This window comes from Melanostigma gelatinosum (genome assembly GCF_949748355.1).
Source record: "Melanostigma gelatinosum genome assembly, chromosome: 19".
Lineage (NCBI taxonomy): Eukaryota > Metazoa > Chordata > Actinopteri > Perciformes > Zoarcidae > Melanostigma > Melanostigma gelatinosum.
In genome coordinates this window covers 4,098,177-4,122,510 of record NC_136652.1, presented here as the reverse complement: position 1 = coordinate 4,122,510, position 24,334 = coordinate 4,098,177, and the positions used below count along the sequence as shown (strand labels likewise).

Here is a 24,334-nt window from a genome sequence, read left to right as displayed (position 1 = left end):
GAGGGAGACCAGAGAACGGAGGTAAAGCAAAAAGAAAGAAGTAAGGGCGAGCATAGAGCAGAAACTACAACTCAGGCTTCTGATGAAGCTCAGACAGGTCAACACTATGCAGACATGCATGGTCTACCCAAAAAATAATGATAGTTCAGACCCATCCATCTGATAAAAAGTTGCTCAATTACGCATGACTAACTGCTCTTCACTTTGGAGTTGTCATGTTTTTATACAGCTTCATAGCAACCAAACCACCTGGCGCCTACAAAGACAACGCGATTCAAACTCGCTCGAGATAATAACAGCTGACCTTCCCTGAGACGCCGTCGGAGGGAGTGAGACAGGAATTCTTGCAATCTGACAAGGCGTGAATCTAAACCAAACTGGAGGTTTCCGTAAACAAAGGGAGCTGTTGCGAGAGAGGCATCGGTGAAGAGGGCCGAATCATTGAGCTCCAGGAGAGCAGAGCTTGGAACGGGGGGTTAAATACTCGACGTGACCCCGGGATGGTTGAGTGTCAGTGAAGTGTTTGGTGGCTGTGTGTGTGCAGGCTCCAGGTAGGAGCAGGTTACCCCGGAGCTACACATAATCTGTGTTGTCTCATTCTGGGCTGCATCTGCCACAAGTGTGCACTCAGAGCCCTGCAACTGGAGCTGTGATCCAAGTGTGCATACTTAACTGCAGGATAACCGTTTAGGACTGCACGCTCTGGGCCTTTGCCTCAACAGCAGCGATTGGTCGTCTTTCAAAGCAAAAATAAAACTTCAAGCGCAGAGAGAGAGAACTTAACACCTCTATTTGTGGATAGATATGAGACGATATAAAAATGTCTCGTCATTATACTTTCTGCCACACACACACACACACACACACACACACGAGAACTAGTAAAGGAGGAAACAGCAGCAGTTTATCACAACATGTGACCAACAAGCAGAACATCAATCTGTGTGTGGATGAATACAATTATAATATATGTATATATTATAATAATTCCTGTTTTTAAATTGTATTTTTCACCTCTACCATGATAGCGAGCTAAAGAGCGTTTTCAAGTCACTTGTGACGATTCTTACAATTATCCCGTCAATGGAAATTCATCACAATCAACTTATTGACAGTGTTTGGAATAAAAAACAAAAAAAAGTAAAACAGAAAGACAGTCAACTGGAACCTGCATTCTTTGGCCCAACGTTCCAAACAAGCAGCCGCAGCACAGAGGAACTGGGATCCAGTGCTGCGTCTTGAAGGATCTCACCTGGAGAACTTTTAAACCTGCTGGCACACACTGAGCTGACCCGGCCCAAACAGCTGATATCCCAAGGACACGCCGTTTCCGTCCGATCCTAAATAATACACATAAAACGGCGCCGAGAGATAATCTTACAGCGGAGACGCAGACGAGCTCTTAACACTTTTTACAGACCTGGAGTGAAAAAAAGACAAAGACCGAGGGCTCAATGTGCTTCTTTTTCTTTTCAGCACACTCTCCAGAAACCGCTGAGCTGTGCCCCGCCGTCTCCAAAAGGTTTGCCTCATTTCATTCGTGGGTAAGACCCCGAAGGCTTTTGATCGCTCTCAAAAATAGAAACATTAGGAAACAAAGTACGGGCTGATCTCGCTAAATGGATTAATGCTCGGTGAAGCCGAGAACAGGGGCATACAAAATCCCCTGTTGTGAAACAGACGTATAAAAGGAGATAAAGTTAGGACTTATCAGTGAGTGTGTGCATGCACGCTGTGATCACAGATGTAATCCCTCGGCTAATCTGGCAAATTGCGGCTCCGAGGCAGATAAAACCGATATCCGACACCATCTTGTCTGACTCCATTCCCTCAAATTATGGAGGGGATTAGGGATCTCTAGTCTCTTGGTTCATGTCCATGTGACTACCGCCGAACTCCAGCCAGCACACAGCCCTGAAATAAAGAGAGGCGAGGGCAAAACTACACAAGTGAGACAGGTATATAGTTTCCTTATGTCTAATCTCACCATCTGACACACACAACTGTACAGGAAAGTGGGGGGGCAGTCTTGGAGCGAACCCCGGGCCCCGTAATTCAAACCTCTCATCGCTGAACAAGAGGGACCTGTTTGGTAAATAAAGAGAGCGGCTTCAACCTCGCAGACGTGAACGTCCCGCACCACATCTGCTCCCCATTCTGATGTGGAACGGGAGACAAGAGAGGAGGAGGGAGGGATAGAGGGAAGACAGAGAGAGGGAGGGAGGAGAAGAGAGGGAGAGACTTAATAAAGAGGGGGGAAAGACAATATTGAAAGCAAACGGAGAGCGGGGAGGAGAAATAATGGGGGGGGGGGGGGGGTTGTGCGTCTCTCTGCCCACCCGTCGGGTCTGGTGCGCAGTGGCTACACCAGAAACCTCAGTTTTCAGCGCCACCCACGGCATTCTTTCCTTCGAATGAAAATGATGGGGAGATCCGACTTCATCTCAGTGAGGGAAATTCCACGTGGAGCAGCGAAGAAGATGTCAAAAAAGTCTCATGTAAATCAGATTCCCCACAACGAGCCGCTATCATAGGAAAAATGAGCCGACATGAGTAAATAATCACTTCTGTGGAGACGGTAAATATAGGATTATGCAAATGATTATGCAAAGGCTTTAAATGGCTCCAGCTTCACGTGCGGTGGAGGGCCTGTGGTTTTGGTGTAAAAGGGGGAAAAACAACAACTCACTGAATGTGTATCGCTCGAGGAAAGAAAGAAGAAGTTTGCCAACGAATGAGTTCAATGCTAACATTCTGCTTCTGACTGGAGAAGGCATGGTGGCCATGAGCGTGCTGGCATGCAGGTTTCTTAATTTAATTTTTTTAACTTCCTCTCTCGTGTTGTGGATAAACTTTGTTTAGCCGCCGCCCACTAGTCATGTGTCACTTCAACATTTTATCCTGCTAAGACGTTTGTGTAAAGTCCTTCGATAGATCCTGAGACATTACGCTCACGAGAACGGACAGGACGGACGGACGCACAACCTGAAAACAGACATTCCTCCCAGCGTGGAGGCATCAAAACACGACACAAAGCCATACACAGATAAGAGCCGATAAAACCAAGAACCGACCGAGGACGTCAACTATAGGCCTAGAGTGTCTGTACAAATAAAATGTATTTTTATTATGGTTATTAAAGCTGATTGTAATCCCCACACATGTTCAGAAGCCTGTGTTCAGGGTGACGGATGTATCTTCACTGTGACTGCAGTTTGTAAAAGGTTAAGACAAAGAGATCCACTGACCCTCGAAGGCTAGAGACACAACTAGTGAGGTTAGATAATGTAACCGTTTAACTGTTAATCGACAATATGAACTTTGAATGATTCATGTTATAAGATAACATTAATTCAACTCACAAAACACCTCAAAAGGGCAAAAGGCTCATTGACTTCCATCAGTCAGTGTACAAACTCATCTGCCGTCATGGTGGTGTGACCCTGACCATTACCACGCCGTGACTGCCTCTATTTGGAGAAAACTGCTGGTAAAAACAACCAAAATCCTGCCCGTATGTATCACAGTCCCTTAACCACCGCATTCCAGGCCCAACATGATCCTGAACATGGATGTGGCATGTTGTTGAGCATGGGGGCAAAGTGATGGGGGCTATGAGAGGCCCCCTGTTACCCAAACTGGGGATATGTTTGGGGTCAATGAATACATAATCATCCACACACATACAAGCAAACACACAGCGGAGCTTGGTGCAGAGAGATATACGCTCTCTGCAACTGGACCAAGCATGTCTGAACTGACTTATGACACAATCCGGGCAATTTGTTAAACGTAGGTCTCCATCATCCCCCCCCACCAACACAAATTCTGCTGCTTCAAAAACAAAAGTTTACAAATAACAAAAAGTGAGGGAAACTTCTATTGTTCAGAATTTATATGAAAATGTATTTATCACCAAATTACTGGAGCTTTGTTAGCAGCTATTCTTCAATAAAACAAGTCTTCTAATAGGGCGGAAGAGCAAGAAGTGAAAATGGGGGGGGGGGGGATTTTATTGTGAAGAATTTGTAGGAAATGAAAAGTGTTTGACAGCCGCTCTTCTGACCACGAACATATCCAATGGTTGTCCGATCAGGCAGGTCTCATTAAACTAACTGCAGACACACACACACATGAACACGGCTGAGTTCTGATCCTGTGCATTCGATCACACACTGAAAAGGCAGCGGCCAAAAACAACAACAACTCTTACCACACACACACACACACACACACGGTCTCCGGCTATTAGAGAGATGAATTAGTTCAACATTTATAGCAGAATGCTGAGAACAAATCACTGTTCATTGAATAAGCCGAGGTGTAATCTATTGGGAGAACAGGACAAAGCCCCTCCCTCCCCCGTACCTGATTCCAGGCGTCTGGTTCTGGAGGTGCTCCTGCCAGCGCTGCTGGTGGTGGTGGTGTTGGAGACAGAGCGGGGAGGACGGGTGAGGAGGATGGGGGTGAGAGTACGTGCAGGCGGAGAGGCAGCACGGGCAGGATGGAGCGGTCCCGGGCTGGGGGGCGGAGCCGGGCCCCGGAGCCGGATTCTGAAAGAGCGGGCACTCCTGCTGTCCGCAGGGGCAGCACGGGGCGGAGTGGAAGGGACAGTGCTGGCAGCAGAGCGGCGGGGGCTGGAGAGAAGGGGAGGAGGACGACGAGGAGAGGGTGGAGGACAGGTGGCTCTTGGCCGGCCTTTGGGAGTCTGTGAGCGCCGGGGAGGAGGGGGGAGGTTTCCTCAAGGAGCCGGTCTGTTTGACCACCACGCCGCCGTTCTGGCTCGGCCTGTTCGCTCTCTGGACGACGTGCGACCTCTGCTGAACTTTAGGCGCTGCGTCCTGCGCAGCGGCGTCTTCGTCTCCGTCTGCCGCGGGGGCGGCTGTGAGGGGGTCCTGGCCGCCGCTGACCGGTGTGCTGGCGCTTGAGGGGGCGTTTCCATTGGCGCTGAGAGGATGGTGCCCCCCGTTGCTAAGGGCCAGAGGGTCGCCACAGGCGTCGCTCAGGGCCATGGTCCTCTCCCAGCGGGCCGGGCAAGGACGCTGTCACTTCTCTGAAGGAAACAGGAAGAGAGCTCAGGTTAACAGCAGGAAACATCAGGAAATAAATCAATGCGATTCTGAATTTGATTCTAAGCACAAACGTATGCAGACACCTGTGCGCATTTCCGACGACGATTTGTCGACAGAAGAACAAGCGCTTGATATTTGATGTGCCACTGCACTGACACTCATGTACTGATCACAGGGACCTTCACCCTTTAATCCACATGTTTTACCGCCTGCACTGGAATTGATCAAATACTGTAAGAGGTGAGGTAATGATTACAGTGTAATGAAAAGTCATGCAGATACTGTCTGCAGACGCCTGCCCACTAGACTTAGACAGGGAGGAGTTCTTTTAAATGATTTACTGAATCACCGCCGACACGTTTGGCAAACTGAACCGGTTCTCTGTCTCCTCATCGGAGTCACAACAGTCACATCAAAGAGGGCGTGAAGGCGACCCGGCATGAATCTTGGGTGTTTGTATGGATTACAGAGCGTGAGACACCCTGCATTAGGGGACTGCAGAAATGGTTCCAACAGAGAAATAACAGGAGGTTCACGTTATGCTACAGTTTCAGCCCCTATATGTGCTTTCGGCTTCAGTTACCAAATACTCACAGGAGACTGGGATGTGGATATGGGATGGGGCTATTTCAGCAAAGTAAGAGGAAAGGGCGAGGAGAGAAAAAAAAAGCAAAGATGTGCTTCTCTCCGGTTTTTTGGCCGTCACCACCTCGTTTTTTGGCCGTCGCCATCTCGGCTTTTGACCGTCTCAATCTCGGTTTTTGCCCGTTGCCATCTTGTTATTTTGCAACCACGGGTGACACAAGAGGGTGGAGCTAATTGTAACAGAACGCTAAAAGACATATTTCCAGGCAACCAAAATGTTCTTTCATGAAGTGAAAACACTGTGAAAGGGTTAAAGTTGTAAGACAAAAAACACGGACAACTCCCAGACCAGACAACGTTGTGGTAGCGACCTGTCAACCACAAGGTAGCCCCTCCTTAAAACATTCCCTGCTTTATGGTCTATTTGACTCTACATGGACCAGCAGTTTAGATTTGTTTTCACAGCGCAACAATGCAGGAAACAGAAACCATAAATATCGCAGCTTCTACAATCATATGAAGCCGCGGCTCTATGTAACCGCGGTTTTAGCAAAATCCATTAAAGCCAAAATCCCTGTCACTTTTAATAAAGTGTAAAAATGGGCAAAAAAGAATCATCGTTAATAAATGAAGAGACGACAATTTTTGAGAGGGAGAGGGGGAAGTGAACATGGTCTCTGTGACATTACACAATTGCCATTAAACCTGTGTCAAACAATAGTTTGTGTTCTGAAAAAATCTATCAGTCAAGAAAATGGTGTGAAGAACAAGAGCTAACAGTGTTGTTCGTCTTCAATAACAGAAACACATCTCTACTCTGGGCAGGACGAGGAAGTATTCAGTAAGAACCAAGTATTTAAATCTGCCCAGGGCCAAATACCTGTCCTGACTTCCCTGGCTGACATGCAACGTGCCTCAGAGTTCGAGGCCACGGAGCACGTACATAAGCCAGGGTCATTACAGCGATTTGGGTTGGCTCATATTTTTGACAATGATTACAATCTCCTGGTCTGATCATCCGCAAACACAAATAATCTGTTGGTCACACATTTGAGTTTTTCTCGACACGTATAATGAAAAACTCCTTCTTGCCCAGACTATCTGTGATGTCATCAAGAGATAAACCCTCGACAGGAGACTGGTGACGTGGAGAATGTTTCAGATGCTGCAGACCTAAAGTGATTACTGCGGCATTTTAAATGTAAAACGCAAAAGTACACACCTTGAGTTTTATCATAGCTACTCACTTTACGCTTGAAGTTTTTCATTTCACCCAAACCATGACCCCAGAAGAATATTTCATCACAAAATGCTTGCATTTGAGCAGCAAACGATGCGTCACGCCAGCCTGTTTTTCCCATCCGACGCGAGTGCCGAGACGCAGCGTGTGTGACCAACGCGCCCCGAAACACCTCGACATGTGCGAGCGGTGAAACCTGAGCATGACAGCCCCGTCGGGTTGGGTGGGGAGGGAAGGGTAAACTCCGGAGCCCACGAAAAGAGCTCGGAATAGCAGAGCGCAGAGGGAAACCCAGATGAAGTCATTAGTCTGGCTCCCACAGCTGTCAGGAGCCTGTCAGGACTTAAAGAGCGTGGATGGAAACACGCAGGCCTCATGGAGATCAAGACGGGGGAAATAATATACAGAGAATAATCGATGGTTTAGAGCTACAAAAATGTGCAACCAAGTCTGCTGTTTGAGTCTGAAGGAATTTGTATGTGTGTGTGTGTGTACACAAATGCCGAGCGTTGACAGGCAGGTGAGACATCTAGGGCAGACTGTGCGGACACAAGCAGGGTCTTGTGTCTCGCTTCAAAATAAAAGCTGCACCCACTGGAACTATACGGCTCAGAGAGGCTGCCGCCGTTCCATCTGTCAAACGAGGAAATTTAGTTTGTGCTCCCGGTCAAAGAGACGCCAGAATAACTGAGCACATCAGCATTGCCAAAGAGCAGCCTGGTAGCGATTACCTGTTAACAGAAGAGAAGAAGGTCATGCTTGCAAATATGCAAGGGATAAAGGAGCAGTGTATTCCTCCTCCTTTCCTTACCTCATCCTCTAATTTGTAAAAAATGTATAAATTACAGACTTTAAATGTCAAAACAACATTTTAAATCCACTACAACAGGGGTCGGCGACCTTTCTGATATGAGGTATGGCACCTCATTTGTTCAGGTTTCTTGATAACATTTCCCTCCCATAATCAGGACATTGTGCTTATATATGAGAGCACTATACAAGAAGGCTGCCATCCTTATGGCAACATCCACATGGGGGTTGAGATCAATAACTCTACGCACCTTCCAACTGTCTTGTTCATCAGCAATAAGATAAAGGAACTCTGCAAAGAAGATAATATGTTGTAGCCAATCAGAGGCAGAGTAGGGGCGGTACGCAGAAAAAAAACAATAAATCTGGTACTGTAAATACCAGACTGTGCAACATAGAGGGCACTTCAACATTTAAAAAAAAAACTCTTGCATGCTTATTGCTAGTTTTAGTTTGCCGTTGCTTAAAGTACCGCGTGCTAAGATTGCCTACATCTGCACCACAGCGAGAAGTAGGGCTGGGCGATATGGCCTAAAAAAAAAATCTCCGATTTTTTTACAAAAAATCCGATTCACGATTTAAATCGATTTTTTTCCCCCAAAATTTTTTGCAGATGACAGAAGCTGTTGAAAACAATTTTTTCTTTTATTTTGTGATGATTTTCCCAAGTAGGTTGATAAAAATAAAGTGCAAACAAAACCTGAACATTGTAGAAAGGTGCCTGTAGTATACAAAAAGTATTTGGTCACTCTTTTGTTTGCCTGAATCATTTAAATATAAAATTTAATTAAACATAACATTAAATGGCATTAAATAGTAGCCTTCCATTGTAAACAACTGTGCAAATGTAACTTTTTACAGTAAGCTTTTCTAACTGAATACACTGATACAAACACAGCATGAAATAAAATGTATATGACCCTTTAACATTCACATTTTCAAAAGTGCAACATCTGATCTAACATCAACATAACATATTTTGCACAGTAAATAAGTGCATGTAAACAAAATCAAGTGCATTCACAACATAACCAACAGTATTAAACAGTAGTGCATGTTTTTTCTAAATATTTTTTGCCAGGAAGACAAGCCTGTCTACTACCTCTGGCTTCAGGCATGCACGGTGGCATGTAACAATGCCCCCCCCCCACACACTGAAAAGCCTCTCAGAGGGGGCACTTGTAGCTGGCACAGAGAGGTATTTCTTTGCTAAAGTACTTAGCCTTGGAAAGTTAAGTTGGTGACGCTTCCACCAGTCAAGTGGATCGGTGTCTGGGTCAACCTGCTGGACCACAGGTCAGTTGTTGCGGAGTAGAATGACATCCCCTCCAGCTCCGCAGAGATCCTTTGGCGTGTACTATTGTACAGCCGAGGCAAGGCAACGTCAGAAAAATGTTTACGGCTTGGTAGCACGTACCTGGGGTCCAAAGCTTTGAGACGGTGAATAAACCCCGGCTTTTCCACGGTGTATATGGGCACCATATCTTTTGCGATATACATCGCGACTGCATCCGTGATGGCTTTCCACCGGGCACTCTTCTTCTCATGCGGAGTACAGTTGGTGAATGTCTCCAAAATGCTGGGTTGTTTTTGTGAGGTGGCGGCGGCAGCAGTGAAGCTGCTGGCCGCCATTGTTTTCGTTTGTAAACAATGCGCGCGCACTCTACTACGGGAACCCAACGGGGGGGAGGGGTGGGGGCGATTTTCTCGATTTTCAATAAAACACATCGCCTTAAAGCACACATTTGAATTAATCGATTAAATCGATTTATCGCCCAGCCCTAGCGAGAAGTAATGATGTCAAAGTTCAGCTCTACAATATAACGGGTACATAGATGGTCTTTGGTTCTGATTGGCTTTGAACTTTAATGAAAAAGAAGCATGAAATGAGGCGACCTTGAATCCTAAACAATCACTCCCAGTTAACCCGACAGGTCTCACACACACACACACACACACACACACACACACACACACACACACACACACACACACACACACACACACACACACACACACACACACACACGATGAAGTGTCATTTCCCCCCTCATTTTCACCACAAAAGCTGGAGCTTTAAGGGATTTACTCGTGTCAGTAAGGATAGCTACACTCAGCCTCCCCCTCAGACACACACACACACCAGTCCTCGCTTAGAAGAATTATTTAGCGCACGTAAATAACCAGGAGAGTCGACCAAAAACCAACATGCGTAATGATTCCAAGAGCGGCCGGTTTGGGAATAACGCAGGTGATGACGACGCGCTTCTTCTTGCCGTCTTTCATGTGAAGTCTGTGATTACGGGGTGTGAGCCGCGGAGAGGCCTCGGGCGACAGCCATCCTGCATCCCTTTAATTGAAGCTAATAGGCTGTAATTACCAGGAATCAGTCAAGAGATGCTTAATAACCACATTGGTTCTAATAATAACAACAACAACAACAGCAGGCAGAGTTGTCCCTGCTAGGTGCTCCCATGCTAGACGTGGCTTTAGGACACACACACTCTTTGACATGTTTGTGGTTGTCAGGCGAGACTGTGGACATATCTGACCCCTCACAGCTGGGCTGTTCAACATTCCAATTAGGCCGAGCTGGCTCAAGGCAACAGCCGGGAGTCTCGCGGTACTTGGGGAATTGATTCCTTCTATTATAAAAAAGTAATGTGATATATATATATATATGAGATGCTGAAAGGTATATGCCCAGCTTTACATAATGGTACAACACAATAACAGTTAATGCAGAATGAGAAGGATAAGCAAAATGCCTTCCTCACCCAATATTTACACCAGTGTCATTGTGGATTCATGGCAGCAAACTCACATTGGGCTACCGTTTTTAATGGCTGACATAAATCGTAATGCTAGTACACACCGTTAAAAACGAAGTCGAACTGAAGCAAGTTATAGTAAGGCTGGCTTGTTGTATTCTTTTGTTAATTGTAAGCAGAGACAAGCTTAAGCTTACAATATATTAAGAAAACATATTGTTTCTTAAAAAGGCAAACTTTCTTAGAGTCTACCAGTTGCTTGTTTCCGTACAAACAGAAACAATAGTTGTGCAGTAACATCAGCTCTATCCAGAAATACGCTGAGGCAGAAGAGGTGAAGTCACTTTGACATCCGTCTCCTCCGCTCCAGCCAAACCACTTAACGGACAGACACACTGACGCTCAGCGACGGAGACGCATGGACCCGAACGACACGCACAACTCCCGCATCTCGGTTTTTTCGCCACTTCTCAACACACGCACGCACACGCGTAGCTCACCGACTTTCACGTCTGAGAGAAAGGGCACCGAAGTCCGGAGGAAAATGTTACAAACAGGGCAGCAGACAAAACCCCGTGTGAGTAGCAGCAGCAACCGGGCAGTATTCGTAGTATCCTACCGTGTGTTCGTGTCTCCCGGGTGCTTTGCGCTCGTTGTCACCGGTGGGATCCGCAGCACGCGGCGCTTCGTTACCGCCAAGAAAAATAAAAGAATCCCTCGGTTTTAGTCAACAAAATGTCCCGCGAGCGTTGCTAAACAAACGATGCGCTACGTAAAAAGGAAAGAAGTCTCGGGGAGAGCGGGCTGTTTCTCATGAGAGTGTGTCCTGCCAGAATGACAAACAGCCGCACACTCACTCCAGCCCCGCTCCCTCTCCGAGGGGGGGGGGGGGGGGGCTGCACCGTAGAGCACGGATAGGACGGTGCAGCCCCCCAGTCTCACCGTCTGCCTTTAACCCGCTCACTGCCACACCGGTGGCACGCGCCAAGCAACATGCGCGTTACCACGAGATTTGAGAGAACTTAAAAAACCTGTGCCCGAGAAGAAAGGCGGCACGAAAACACACACTGCTAACGTTGTAGGTAGAGTTCAGGATATAAACGAACACAGTGGTATCTACACGAGCAGGCACATTCACAAGAGTGAACTTACTGTTATATTATATCAATATCAATTCATTTATCACATCTCAACTGAACCGCTGCTTACAAAAATAGGCAACGCTACAGATATGGCAATAGCCTAGCTCACATTGGAAACAAACTGGAAAGAAAAGTAAAATCTGAGTCAAAACAACAACTTTAAAGTTCTATTTTTGAGTAAGTTACTGTCTTTTATCAAAGCTCTCTTGGTTCAACATCTAAAGGCTGAGTCCTGGATGAAACAGCTAACCTTGGTGTTTGCTCACAGCCCCAGTATGGGATCGTATTATTAGTCTCAAGATAACATTACTTTATGAGACCGTTGTCAATAGTTAATAGAGTTGAGTTAGGCTACAACATCATATCAAAATAAATCTTATAAATGAAACTACCAACCACCCTACTTACAGAGATAGTAAACAGCCTTTAATTATCTGAAATTCAACCACATAATTCCTTAATAAGGCCCCACCCGCTCCTAACACATCAGTATACTTTAAATTACAGATCACTGTTCACACGTGTTGGCTGCTCTTCTAGGTTTGGTTTAATAACTACTTTAAAATGCTCTCCACCCAAGGCAACAAAACATCCTCAACGTCATACTCTCATCTGCCTCCCTCATCCAGGTTAAAGACAGCTCAGGTCACACTTGTGACATTTCATTAACATTTCAGCAATTTTTAGAATTAGTACGCACGCAACGAAAGTCACTGATAAAGAATATTAACCCGTTTCTGTATTTTCAGATCGAGAAAATATGCACCAATTGAAAAAAAACCTTCAACTTCACTCATGTGATGAATGTGGAGCTATAAGTGTGTGTTCATGTTATGTCCTGTTGCTCGTTACATCATAAACTGTGCAGTGACTTCCGTAATGCCTTTGATTTAAGGATTATGAAAGATATCATTTATGTAGCAGTCTACATGGCACATGCAGTGTCGGCAAAGCCAGGAAACGTGCCAGATACAACGCAGTATTGTATGTCAGTCTCTACCGACTGGAGACTCTTCTAAAGATGCATTTCCTCACAAAGCAACTGATTCGTCTCAGCATGGGGGGGGGGGGGGGGATCACAGGGAATGCTGGGAAGGCAGCGGGCCATACCTGGCTTTAATTTCAGCTGTCCACCAGGATTAGGACACAGTTCATATAGCAAGCTGTAATCATCTGCAGTAGTGAGGCGCTCTCTCGCAGCTGACCCCCGGGGGCCAGTGGCGGCCTCAGCCATTTAGTGCTTTTCTAGTTGCCTCGAATAATAATAACCCGGTACTAATAGGTTGCGTAGAGTTCATTGTGTTGCATTGTGCTTTTTTTTGTTTTCGTCTGCAAAGAAATAAAGTTGAGCATTTATTGCAGCTGGTGTTCTGATGTCCGAGGATCTCAGTGCTGACCCAAAAACACTTCCTAACACTCTGCCGAGGCTCAGCAGTAAAGGACGCTGCCCGTGAATTACGATGGTCATGTGGCCGGTCAGCTCAGCACAACGGTTGCCCTCCTCTGAAATAACAACACAAAAGGCATCTCAGCGCTAGCGCCGCTGTCCAGCTTCTCACCTCCACCAAGATCAACCTTGAGTTGATATGTGGCGTTAAAGTGCCCCACAGAGGCAGAGTTTGGTTTCAGCTAGCCAGGGCTAAAGGGAGGAACCACATCAAAGGCCGTACTGTACCAGGAAGGACGGAGGCCCCGGTGGAAGCCCAAACGGCCCCTGGGATGATTGCACACAACTCATCAAAGTGACAGGTTTAGCGGACAACAAAAAAAAAGAAGGAGGGGCAGAAGAGTTAAAGAGGGAGAGAGGAGGACAAGATGTTTCTGAACCATTGAAGGCTTTTGCATGGCGGGTCAGAAATCATGCTGAATGTGTCTTCAAACTTGTTGCTTTTGAATCAGTTTTCCAAGGCTAATTCCAAAATGCCGAGGCTAGAACTACCACCAGTCCCCTTTCATTGTGGATTTGTTAACTGACGCAAATGTGGCACACGGGGCAGACACGCAACCCCAAACAGCAAATAGTTGTTTTCTCTCTCCGCCCAAGAGACCTCGAACAGCTGCAAAGAAAAAGAAGGGAAAAAAGGACAAAACAGGGAAGGGAAGAAAAAAAAAAAACTCTCTCCACAAAAGGCTTTTGGTCCTGGAAGTTTAAACATGATCCAACTCGTTGTGTGATTTGAAAGCACATTAACGGTGATCTAATAGTTCAGATGCTGGATCGTAATGTGCTTCGACATATTATGCAGGAAGGCGGCAGGTAACCCTAGAAGCCCTCCGAGCAGCGCAGCTACCCCTGGTGTGATAATGTCTGGCCAACGAGACAGAGAGGGGAAGAGGGAGACCGAGAAACAAAAAGTGAGACTTGAAAGAGTGCGTGTGGATGACTAAATGAACAAAGAGGGAAAAGAAAAAGGTGCGACGATAATAGACTGATTGAATAAGAGACTGAGAGGGAAAGCATGCGGCCTTCAGAGGCAGCACTGCTCACATTGCTCCGTGGCTTCTGTGGGTCTGGGATGTGGAAACCAGGGAAACCTTATCCCTTCGACACCTCGGCAGTGAGGACGGACATCTCCCACCCGATTAGCGCCGAGCCCCCTGACGTCTACCCGCGAAGACCCAAGGGGGCTGTGGAATGGCTGAAAAACCCCAACGAGAGCTAACGTCTATGTTACCCTGCATTCAAATGTAGGAGCGGGAGGCCTGAGGCCCGGGCCGCAGCGCCTGCGTGGGCATAATGGCGCATAACCTCTCGCTTGTTATTCAGAGCCCATTGGCGCCATCTTGTTTTTTTGCAACCAGAAGTGACATGAGAGAACAACCGCACGCTAAATGAGATTAGTAATTGCTTTTAGGCAATCAAAAATGTTGCAGTCAACTTTCATGACGTGAAAACACACTGTGAAAGGGTTAAAGTTGTAAGATGAAAATACAGTTAACTCCCAGACCGGACATCGCAGCGGTAGCGCCCTGTCAATAACAAAGTAGCCCCGCCCTAAATACTCTGCTTTATGGTCCGTTTGACTCTAAATGGAACACAATTTACTAAACGAACAACATGCTGTATTGAAGAAGACTTGAAACTAGAGATTAAGACCATAAACTCATGTTTACTGAGGTATTAAATCCAGAGAGACATAAGACATAAAATGCAAGTTTAAGACACTTTGGCATTGGCTTCACAATTCAGAACCGGAGGTTGCCGCCTGGCAGCCTCACATCCTGCATGAGTAGCGCGGGGAACGGATCCTTTGACAGTATATTGACATCATACTGGCAACATCACTCCAGTTTCAATGTCTATATGTGTAGAACATGTCACGGACATAAAAAAAGGTCAATATTTATTTTTAACTCAACGCCTCTGGTTTCAGTTTCAAAACAAAAGCCACGTAGCGTTTTTCTTTGGACTGAATCCTTTCATTTGTTAACACAATGCTTTTATTTTGAAATATTTGTACTTGCACAACTCCATAACTTAATAGGAGAACCAGCCTTTAATTGTGGATTATTATAATTTACAAATAAGCACTCGCTTCTTGCATATTCTCTCTAAAATAAATGACAATTTTGAATGAAATGGAATTTCTATAATTGATGGCCATTATGAAAGACTAACTCGATGTCAAAAATAAAGGGCCGGCAGCAGCAGAAACACGCATTGTAGCAGTCACGTGCTGCTCACTCAGGCCTTGTTGCCTGGTTCTGTAAATTTGATGCATCGTATGAAGAACACATGAGGAACACTCATGAGGAACCATTTGTCTCACACATGTCCACATGTTTTACTTTGTTGGTTGTTTTCTTTGCAATGTTTCCAAGCAAAGCAGCCACCGTGGGCGCATCTGGAGCATACGCTGCATGATGTAATGGTGCTTATGTACGGCCTACTGTGGAGCTGCAGAGTCAGATTGTCTTTAACCCGCTGTAAGTTTGAACTTCAACACTGGGAAGGCCTGTGGTTGGTTTGGTTTGGGGTCTATTGTCGCAGTGTATGGTCGAGTTTCGGCAGATGTCTAAATCATTATGTGAAGTTAAGTTCTAACACATGTCTAGGGAAATGCTGCATGCCCTTAAAATAGAATAAGCTTCAAGAGCAGCGCCAAAGACAATGCAAACTGTAAAGGCTCAGTCACATCAGCATTTAGAAAGGTGAAGTTTTACAGCAAAAATTATTTACAAATGGTATCTCTCCAATCAGTGGATTCACTCACTGAGGTAAAGTAAAGCTGCTTCCCTGCCAAAGTTGCATCGTTGACATTAGCAAGTCGTCCTGACTAAGGAGAGTCCACAATGGAGGAAGCTACCTCAACTTATCAGCTGTGTTGCATCATCCACTTGTATTTGACCCTCCCGTCAGCGTATAGAGTGCTCCATAAAAGAAGAATGATTTTAATGGTATGTTTTCATGGTAGTAATACATCTTTTGAAGGAACTGTGTACTTATTGACCTGTTAGTGCAGACTGGGCTAGCGAGGCTCGTACGATAAGCTTTCATTGAACATAACTCCAGGTGGGAGTAGACGACCGAGTAGAGACAAAATCCAGAGAAAGTCTGACAGACATTATGACTGACTCGCACTAGCATACTCTTGGTTAGTTAGCCTGTTAGCTCGCTAGCAACAGTAGTTCGCCAACTAGCCCAATAAGTGGTCACTATGTCACAAAGCTTATAGTTCCACATATTTTAAGGGTAACTTCGTCCGCAGGTCTGAGGCTAAGTCGACCCGCTGCGTAATCTTTTCTTCTTTTTTTTTTAAAGGTGGGCAAGGGGCTGAGAGATGAAACCACGGCCACTTCCGTATGACGAAAGCCTCGCCGCAGTGTCAACGAACACGACAGCTGCAATTACTTGTAAATGTGTTGTGGCATGAGGCAGAGAATTTGATGATTTCGCTATTTAGGAGATAGGAACATTCATATTATTTTGTTTACAGCTTTATCTTTTTTAAAGTGTGCAGTTACTCTTTAGTAACAACTCTGGCTGTTCCACTGTAAGGTGTGAACGGGCCAGTCTGTCCAGGTCTGAATGAAGTGTGATCAAACAGAGGACTTGTGCAACCAAATCAATCCCTCTGCAGGTCCGGAGAGCAGAACAAGTGAACGTAGGAGCCATGTTGTTGTGGCTGAGCAGAGACATGCTGCATCCAGATGACCCGTCGGTCTGTTTCTTATCATTTCCCTTTCTCTCTCTCTCTCTCTCACACACACACACACACACACACACACACACACACACACACACACACACACACACACACACACACACACACACACACACACACACACACACACACACACACACACACACACACGAAAATGACAGACACGAGAGCGAATGAAAAAAAAGAGGGAGTCGTTGGCTCCAACTATAAGAGCCTGGCAGAGCTGCACTTCTAGTCAACATTTCTCCAAAGTGTTGGCTCTCAGCTCCAAGGTGCGAATGACATGACAGCCACATGTTCGATTCACAACGCTCGGCAGGTGCAAAACCCAAAGGCGAGGATACTTGTTGATTTGCGGATGATGAAAAGATTTAAACGTGCTGTGATTTGAAAATAATGAGAGAGAATATGAAGCAAAGTGGAGCCAAGGCGCCGTCCCTTGTACATCACTACATCACCAGTTCTCACACAGCAAAGAACTGACGGATCTGAAATTATCTGATTAAAGAGAAGAAGAAAATCAAAACATTTAAGAATGTAGCACACATCTCTCCTTCTTTTGAGACCCTTTTAATCAGAATCATTCCTCTGCACTAAGGGAAACATCTCACTTCTCTCTCTTACAAAAACATTGTGATCACAGCTAACCAAAAATACCAACTATTGTGCAAGTGACAAGCTGATTTAATATGTATAGTGTAATAAATGAATATATAACAGAACACCGAGCATGAATCCAGCAGTGACAAAAGAAGAACTGCATGATCAACAGAAGACATTCACAAACACAGTTCATGTCTGCACAGTAAACACTTGTACTGAGGTGTCTTTGTATTAATAAGCGATTGCATGATAAATTGGCGGGATCATGAACAATGTAAAAGGTCTAGTTGTAGAGCTAGCAGCTCTGCGATGCTGAGCTAAATGCTAACGTCAGCATGCTAATAGGCTCACAATTCCAATGCAAACATCTGAGTTTAAAGCGTTAAAAACATCTGCCAAAGTTTGTGCAAGACACAAAGTATAGCTGAGGCTGATGGGAATATCATTCGTTTTTGTCAAAAACCAAAGTACTGGACATATTAAAAATCGGACCCGATGACGGCGCCAGACGAAAAGTTAAGGGATAACCAACGTTATTAAAATGCACCCTGAATGCGAGTGCCAAATGTCATGGTAATCCATCCAATAATCGCCCGGAAATGTCACAAATGTGAACCTCCCGGAGCAAGAGGAAAAAAAGACATTGAGAGTCATCTGGGTACCATGAATCTCTAGAGCCATGCTACCAGCACTTACATAGTCTCTGTGGGGGGAGATGCTTTTGTACTGAAACGCTGATCGTAAAATGTACCTTTAGAATCAACATTATTTCGATAATTATATTTTTAATATGAGCCACCAAAGTGTAGCATCAGGTTTTCGATTGCATGCAGAATCAGTGCAGGCCAGCTGCAATGATTTGGCAAAGGAACAAGACCATGTTTAAAAATGAGAAGCAGAGGCCTGTTGTTTCACTGCTCTATCACATCTAGAAACATCCACACTTTTGGCACAAAGCGAGGCTCAGCCTTCTAATTAGGGCAGTTTTTGCTGAGGATTTCACATGGCGGGAGGGGCTTTGGAGCAGCCTTTTGTTGTTCTTCAAAAAAAGATCACCCCGTGCTTTCTCCCGCCTTGCTCTCCACCTCTACCTCTTCCATTTTTCAAGTGCCTGAGCAACTTCCTACTCTGTAAAAAAAGACACAGTTCAATCACAACTCTTCTGTCTGTTGTCTCTCAGGGGGCGAGGGGTGGGAAGGGACGGACCAAGAGAGGAGAAAGTAAAGAAGGGAGAGTGGTGGTATGCAAACGTTGGGTCCTTATCAAGTAGGGGAGAGGGGGGGCCGCAAATGAGGAGCGTCGACGAAGAGGGAGAAAAGAGATCTTAATTAGTTTGAACAGTCCTGGTTTGATCTCGGACACAATCAGGGCCACGGGGAAGTTATGCAGAGCGGAAGGAGGGAAAGCCACAAGGACAGGAAGGATAAGAGGCAGATGGACGGACGTGCAGAGAGGACAGAGACAGACGACGCACACAAAAGGGCTGTTGAGGAGGAATTTGGTGGACAGATGTTTGTGTGTGCGAATTAATGGAGGAGAGTTCCTCTTTGAGGGGACCAAAGTTAGCGTTTGCTCATAAGGACGGGAACAGCCTTTTAGGAACTGCACAAACACACACAAAGCCTGAAGCCCTTTAACACTCCGCCCCCCGTCCCCACTCAACAAACACTTTGTAGCCCAACCTGTGGGAAGGGAGCATACTTTTGTGCGATTGGGCCGGCCTCATGTTAACGGCAGTATATGCAAGGATGCATGGGCATTATTTCTTCTGAGTCACAAAAGTCACAAACGGAAACATGCCAACGCCCACATTATATACATTATGTAACACCAACATTTAGCTCGCACTTTTTAGTCACAGATGGTCAGGTGATCAGTTTCATAATGGTAAGGGCCATCTAAGGCTAATTGTATTACTGACAAATGCATTATTCATTGCAAATAATCGATTAATCGTCTTTAATTTGGGTTTTTTTGTCCGACCAACGACTAAAATCTGGCTCACATTTGATTGACGATTCACATAATCAACCAGATGTTTCAGCGCCACTAAAATATGTTATTTGATAGTTAATATAAATGTACAGTGTGTAAAGAAATACCATTAACAACACTTTTTCTGTCAAATGGAAGAGCCTCCCCGACTTATTCTGTCTGAAACCAAACAGACATCCTTACACAGGTGAACGCGACAGTGGGAAAACATTTTAAAAACATCAAAGTAAGTGTGTTGTAAAAACATTTAAAGGACTTGAATGAAGAGAAAAGTCAAAGGCGGTTCGAGGCAGCATAAGAAAGCCTGGCGCACATAATGTCTGACAGTATGAATGTGGAGCAGAAATGGGCTGACATGGCTGTGAAGAAAAACTGTGATAAAAGTTGAAAGATCGCATCTGTGTGTCAGATTTCTGCGGGGGCCTCCGACGGTGGGGGACTAGATGGCCATGGGGAAGAAAAAGGGAAAAAGATTTTTTTTTTGTGTGTGTGTGGTTGAAAATGTCGGAGGAGGTGTGAGATCACATCCTGCTGTCATAAACCTTTTGGCAGTCAGGAATACTGAGATAGATGTGGGGAAGGACGAAACAAAGGAGGGTTTAAGGGAACAAGTGGTGGGAAAGAGGGACGGGTGAAGGGAGGGAGATAGGGGGAGAAAACATGCTCCCTTTCTTTCTCCAAACTCCAGACGTAAAAGAAATATGGAAGCTGACGCGTCGCTGAAGTGCCACCACAGTCAGCAGCTGGAATGCAGACGAGGCCAGGAGAGAAACTTCTCCTCGACTTCCAGGCCACTTCATAGCACCTTCTCCATCTCAGTCACCATCTGCTCTCTGAGGGTCTCCGCATCGCCGACCTTACCGTGGACAGATGAGCTTAATATACGGGCTGGATGTTCAGCACATGCTCTCTTCCTCTGTTTTTGCGTGGGACTGTTCACCATCAAGTGTTACGATCTTATCCACCGTCGAGCTTTTCCAACAGTACATAGTGTTGTTTGTGTCCGACCATCAGAACATCGCACAAGCGCACCATAAAACATTCATCTGTCTGTTTTGTCGCGATTGGTATCTTATTCACCCCATCCTGATGGAGGGATCCCTCTTTTGTTGCTCTCCCTGAGGTTTCTTCCTTTTTTCTCCCTGTTAAAGGGTTTTTTGGAGGGGGGGGGGGGGGTTCCTGCTCCGATGTGAGGGTCCCGGCAGAGGACGTCATGTTGGCAATATCTCAGGGACCGTCCCTTGAGATTAAGATATGCAGGTACAACAAGCCATCTACCTAGTGTTCCAGTTAAGAATCATCTTATTGAATCGGAGTCCAGTCATGAATCTGCTTATTGGATCTGAAATGTGTCAAATACCTTATTTAATCCATTATGGTATAGCTTTTAAACCTTTTGGCAAAAAAGTTGTAATTGATCAAATATCTAACAACTAAATCTCTGACTTTTAAATGCATTCAAATAAATATGTGTATAGCAGAGATGCTTATTATTGTTATAGGACCTAAGACTGCTCCACTAGCCTTCTCCTGGCTGGTTTGATTTAAAACAGTAGAGGGCTCGTTGAGCCATTTGCAACCCCTGAAATGTAGGTTTGAGTTTAGCCCGCTGCACAGAGGACACTGGAGTTGTTATGGCTGTGTCCCTCTCAGAGAGCACTGGGCACGACGCTCTGCTGTGAGAACACAGCCCGTGGCACATCACCGCAGTGCCTGAAGCAAAAACGCCGGTGCCAAGGCAAACGGAGTGACTTCATCCTGTTTGTCATCTCACTGAAGGACAAGTGGGCTCTTGGAGGGCCCTCTGGGCTACAGAGCTGGGTAGGAGGGAGCTGAACTGGACCAACTGAAAAGGCTTCCTGGCTCCAGATAGCTGGACTATGTGCATGTTAGATAGAGGGACACATTTATCCAGCATCTACTCTATCGTTAGGCTAAATTGTTCCCCTTTAGCCCATTCTTCCTGGATGCTAATCCATGCCAAGGAAGCTTGATGAATTCAGCTGAAAATGATACAGTGGGCCAGAAATACTGAAGTAAAGAGGAAGTAAGGCAGAAAAAGGTTGTTACGAGGCATGTATGCATGTTAAGTTGGGTATGTATGCATGTGTGTGTGTTGTCTGGTTCTGGGGCCGGTTAGAGCCAAGCCCAGGGCACTTGGAGCCCTTCCCGCTCCCTGCGGAGAGGTGTGCACCATTTCACATCTCCCTCATTCTCTCATTCTCTCTCTCTCTCTCTCAGATAGCAAGATCAAACAAAACACAGGCTGCGCTACAGGTTGCATTAATTACAAGACAAAAGGAAACGCTGAACAAACGGCAGTGATAAAGTGCACACAAGAGGAAACTGTAAGAACTGAAACACACACCCTGAACACAGAACACATATGGGCTTGACAACATGAAAGTGTCTTACTTCTTCTCTCCTTTGTTTCCTTTGTTTCAGTCTGGACCTTTGATGGTTAATTAACCATTTAATTGAACTATTGGCATTTCTGTTATCGGTCGGGTGGCGTTGGCTATAGGAGAATCAATAGGAAAAGGTTGAAATCATTTTCCATGACCAAGAAAATTGTTTAAGTGTTTGCCCGTTTTCCAGGACATATGGGAATCCTGCATTGAATAGATTTATGTTTTTGACTGTTTATGAGGAAAAGAAACAACCTGAAAACTTCCCCACGAAAACATTTTACAGACCAGTTGCAGACCTCATTACTTTTCATCAGCTACTGGAAGACAACTTCCCACTTCACTCTGTTATTGGCCATCAATACCTTCATCTAAATAAACTGTTTCTCTTGTGGTTCTTAAGAGGGGTTAAAAATGGCACCTTCTTTTTTCTTTTCAAATAATGCAGATGAGTGACGACCAGGTGGCAACCTTCAGTTCTGCAGAGTGAAGCCGATGCAGAAGTCTCTTAAAACGTGATTTCTCTCTCCTGAACAGCAGGGGGCGACTCCTGTGTTTGTATAGAAGTCTATGATAAAATGACTCTACTTCTCTCTTGATTTATTACCTCAGTAAACATTGTAAACATGAGTTTATGGTCTCAATCTCTAGTGATGATTGACAGGTCGCTGCCGCTACCAGAGATGTAAACGGCGTCTCTACGTCACTCCTCCACATTCCAAATACGGTAACCTCCTTTCATTGGCTGCAAAAAAACAACAACATGGCGACAGCGAAGTCTGCAAACTCGAGGCTTCAAAACAGTCCACAAACCAATGGGTGACGTCACGATGACTACGTCCTCTTCACATACACGGTCTATGATATTGACCCGAAAACTGAAACACATTCAACCTGAACAGCTCTACAGGACAGCAGCTTAAAAGAGACAGATATGCAACAGGAAACGTTCACAGTGACAGTTCTGCAAGGACAATGTGTTGCTCAAGGGCAATTCAGCAGATGATTGCTGTCGGGACAGCTTGGGGCCCCGTCGGTGTGGTTGAGGAACAGCTGAAGGATGCTTTCCGAGTTCATGGTTCTGGTTCAAGATCGTTTAAGCACAATGCGGAAATGGCAAAAAAAAAAAGGAAACATGGTGGAATGAAGTCTCATTATTGAAACTCAATACAAGCCTGCAGTGCATCTACAGTCCAGAGGAAGTTTGCTAAAGCATGGGAAGGAAGAGAAAACACTCCAAGCACGAATGTGGAGAATTCATCTTGACTTTCAGGGCACGACTGTGAACTGTCTCCCACTCTTGGTCACTTCTCCCAATTCATTCATCTTTTGCAGCTGGGTCTCAAGCTCTGGAAATCTCGCTATTATGTGCAAATGTGTGTGTGCACGCTTTTTTTTTGTGCAAAAGCATGCGCCTGTGTGTGACTAAGTGTGTGTGTCAGGTCAGGTGTTGAGTGTCAAAGCGAGTAGCAGCGGAGCGTAATAGAGACGTGGTGGGAAAGCAGCAGGTCTGACACCAGTGGGCTCCATGATGAATGTGCGCTTTGACAAATGGACCCACAGAAATAATCCCATATAAGTACTCCTGTCTCTGTCTCTCACACACACACACACACGGCTCTGATCCTGGGCAGGAAATGTGTGTGTATGCGTGCATGCGTAGGAGAAAAAAGAAGAAACGCACAACATGAGAGAACGCAAAAGTGGGTGTTTTCTCATTCCTAAAGCCCAGATCTTTCTGATCATCAAAGATGACATCTTTAAGAGTAAACACACCGAGACAATAAAGGTGCCCTCGTTCTCGTCCCGACAGCTCGTCCGCTTCACACAACATCCGACTCCTCCGCGGCCACTGAGCCTCGACGACCAAAAACAAACTCCACATCAAACGGAAAACCGATACAGTACCACGAAGGGAAGAAAGGGCCAACAGGTGTCTTTGTGTGTACAGGTAGGTGTGTGTGTGTGTGTGTGTGTGTGTGAGCGGTGAGGCTGTGTGGAGGCGTGTACAGATGTGCCAAGCCCGTCCATGAATGTGGACACATGAGGGTACGCCAGCGTCCTCCGGGCATGTGCGCGCATACTCATCTGACTGAGGGGCCTGTTTGCAATTTTTCTTCTCTTTCTTATGTGAGAAAACAACTTGTTAGCATGATGACTTAAATGGCGGGTACAGCTCTTTTGGCAGCGGGGAGGAACAGTAATGCTCTAAAAATGAAAATAAGAGGAAAGTTGGCCAGTTTCTTTCGCCAATGCTGACTTTATTACCAGTCTGTAAATGGCCATAAATATTTATAAAAATTGCTATAAAAGCAGACGAGGGGGGAAAAAAACTCCACACCCTGAAAATGACGGGCCTAGCGTCGGCCTGGCATTCATTTCAGAGTCATTAAAATGAGGGGGAAATTATTAGTGACAAGCTTTTGGAATTACATCATGCTTTGGGTCAAAGGGCCTCCCCATAAGGAATTATAATGGGAGGACCAGAGGTACACTAATGATATCTGTAGTTTGGGATTGATGCTCATCCGCAAAGTCTTAAA

General features: G+C 45.5%; 1 protein-coding gene across 4 annotated transcripts in view; it reads right to left on the bottom strand.

Annotated features, from left to right (window-relative positions):
• The window catches only part of disp1 (dispatched homolog 1), an 81,857-nt gene that overhangs the window by 21,711 nt on the left and 35,812 nt on the right, over positions 1 to 24,334 (bottom strand). For 3 of the 4 annotated variants that reach the window (XM_079290323.1, XM_079290326.1, XM_079290325.1), the window contains one exon: positions 4,369 to 5,053. In XM_079290323.1, the coding sequence (XP_079146449.1) occupies positions 4,369 to 5,012 (644 nt within the window). In that variant the 5' untranslated portion in view covers positions 5,013 to 5,053. Of the gene's footprint in view, positions 1 to 4,368; positions 5,054 to 11,097; positions 11,267 to 24,334 lie in introns of those variants that run through there. The other variant, XM_079290324.1, reaches the window with a different exon arrangement.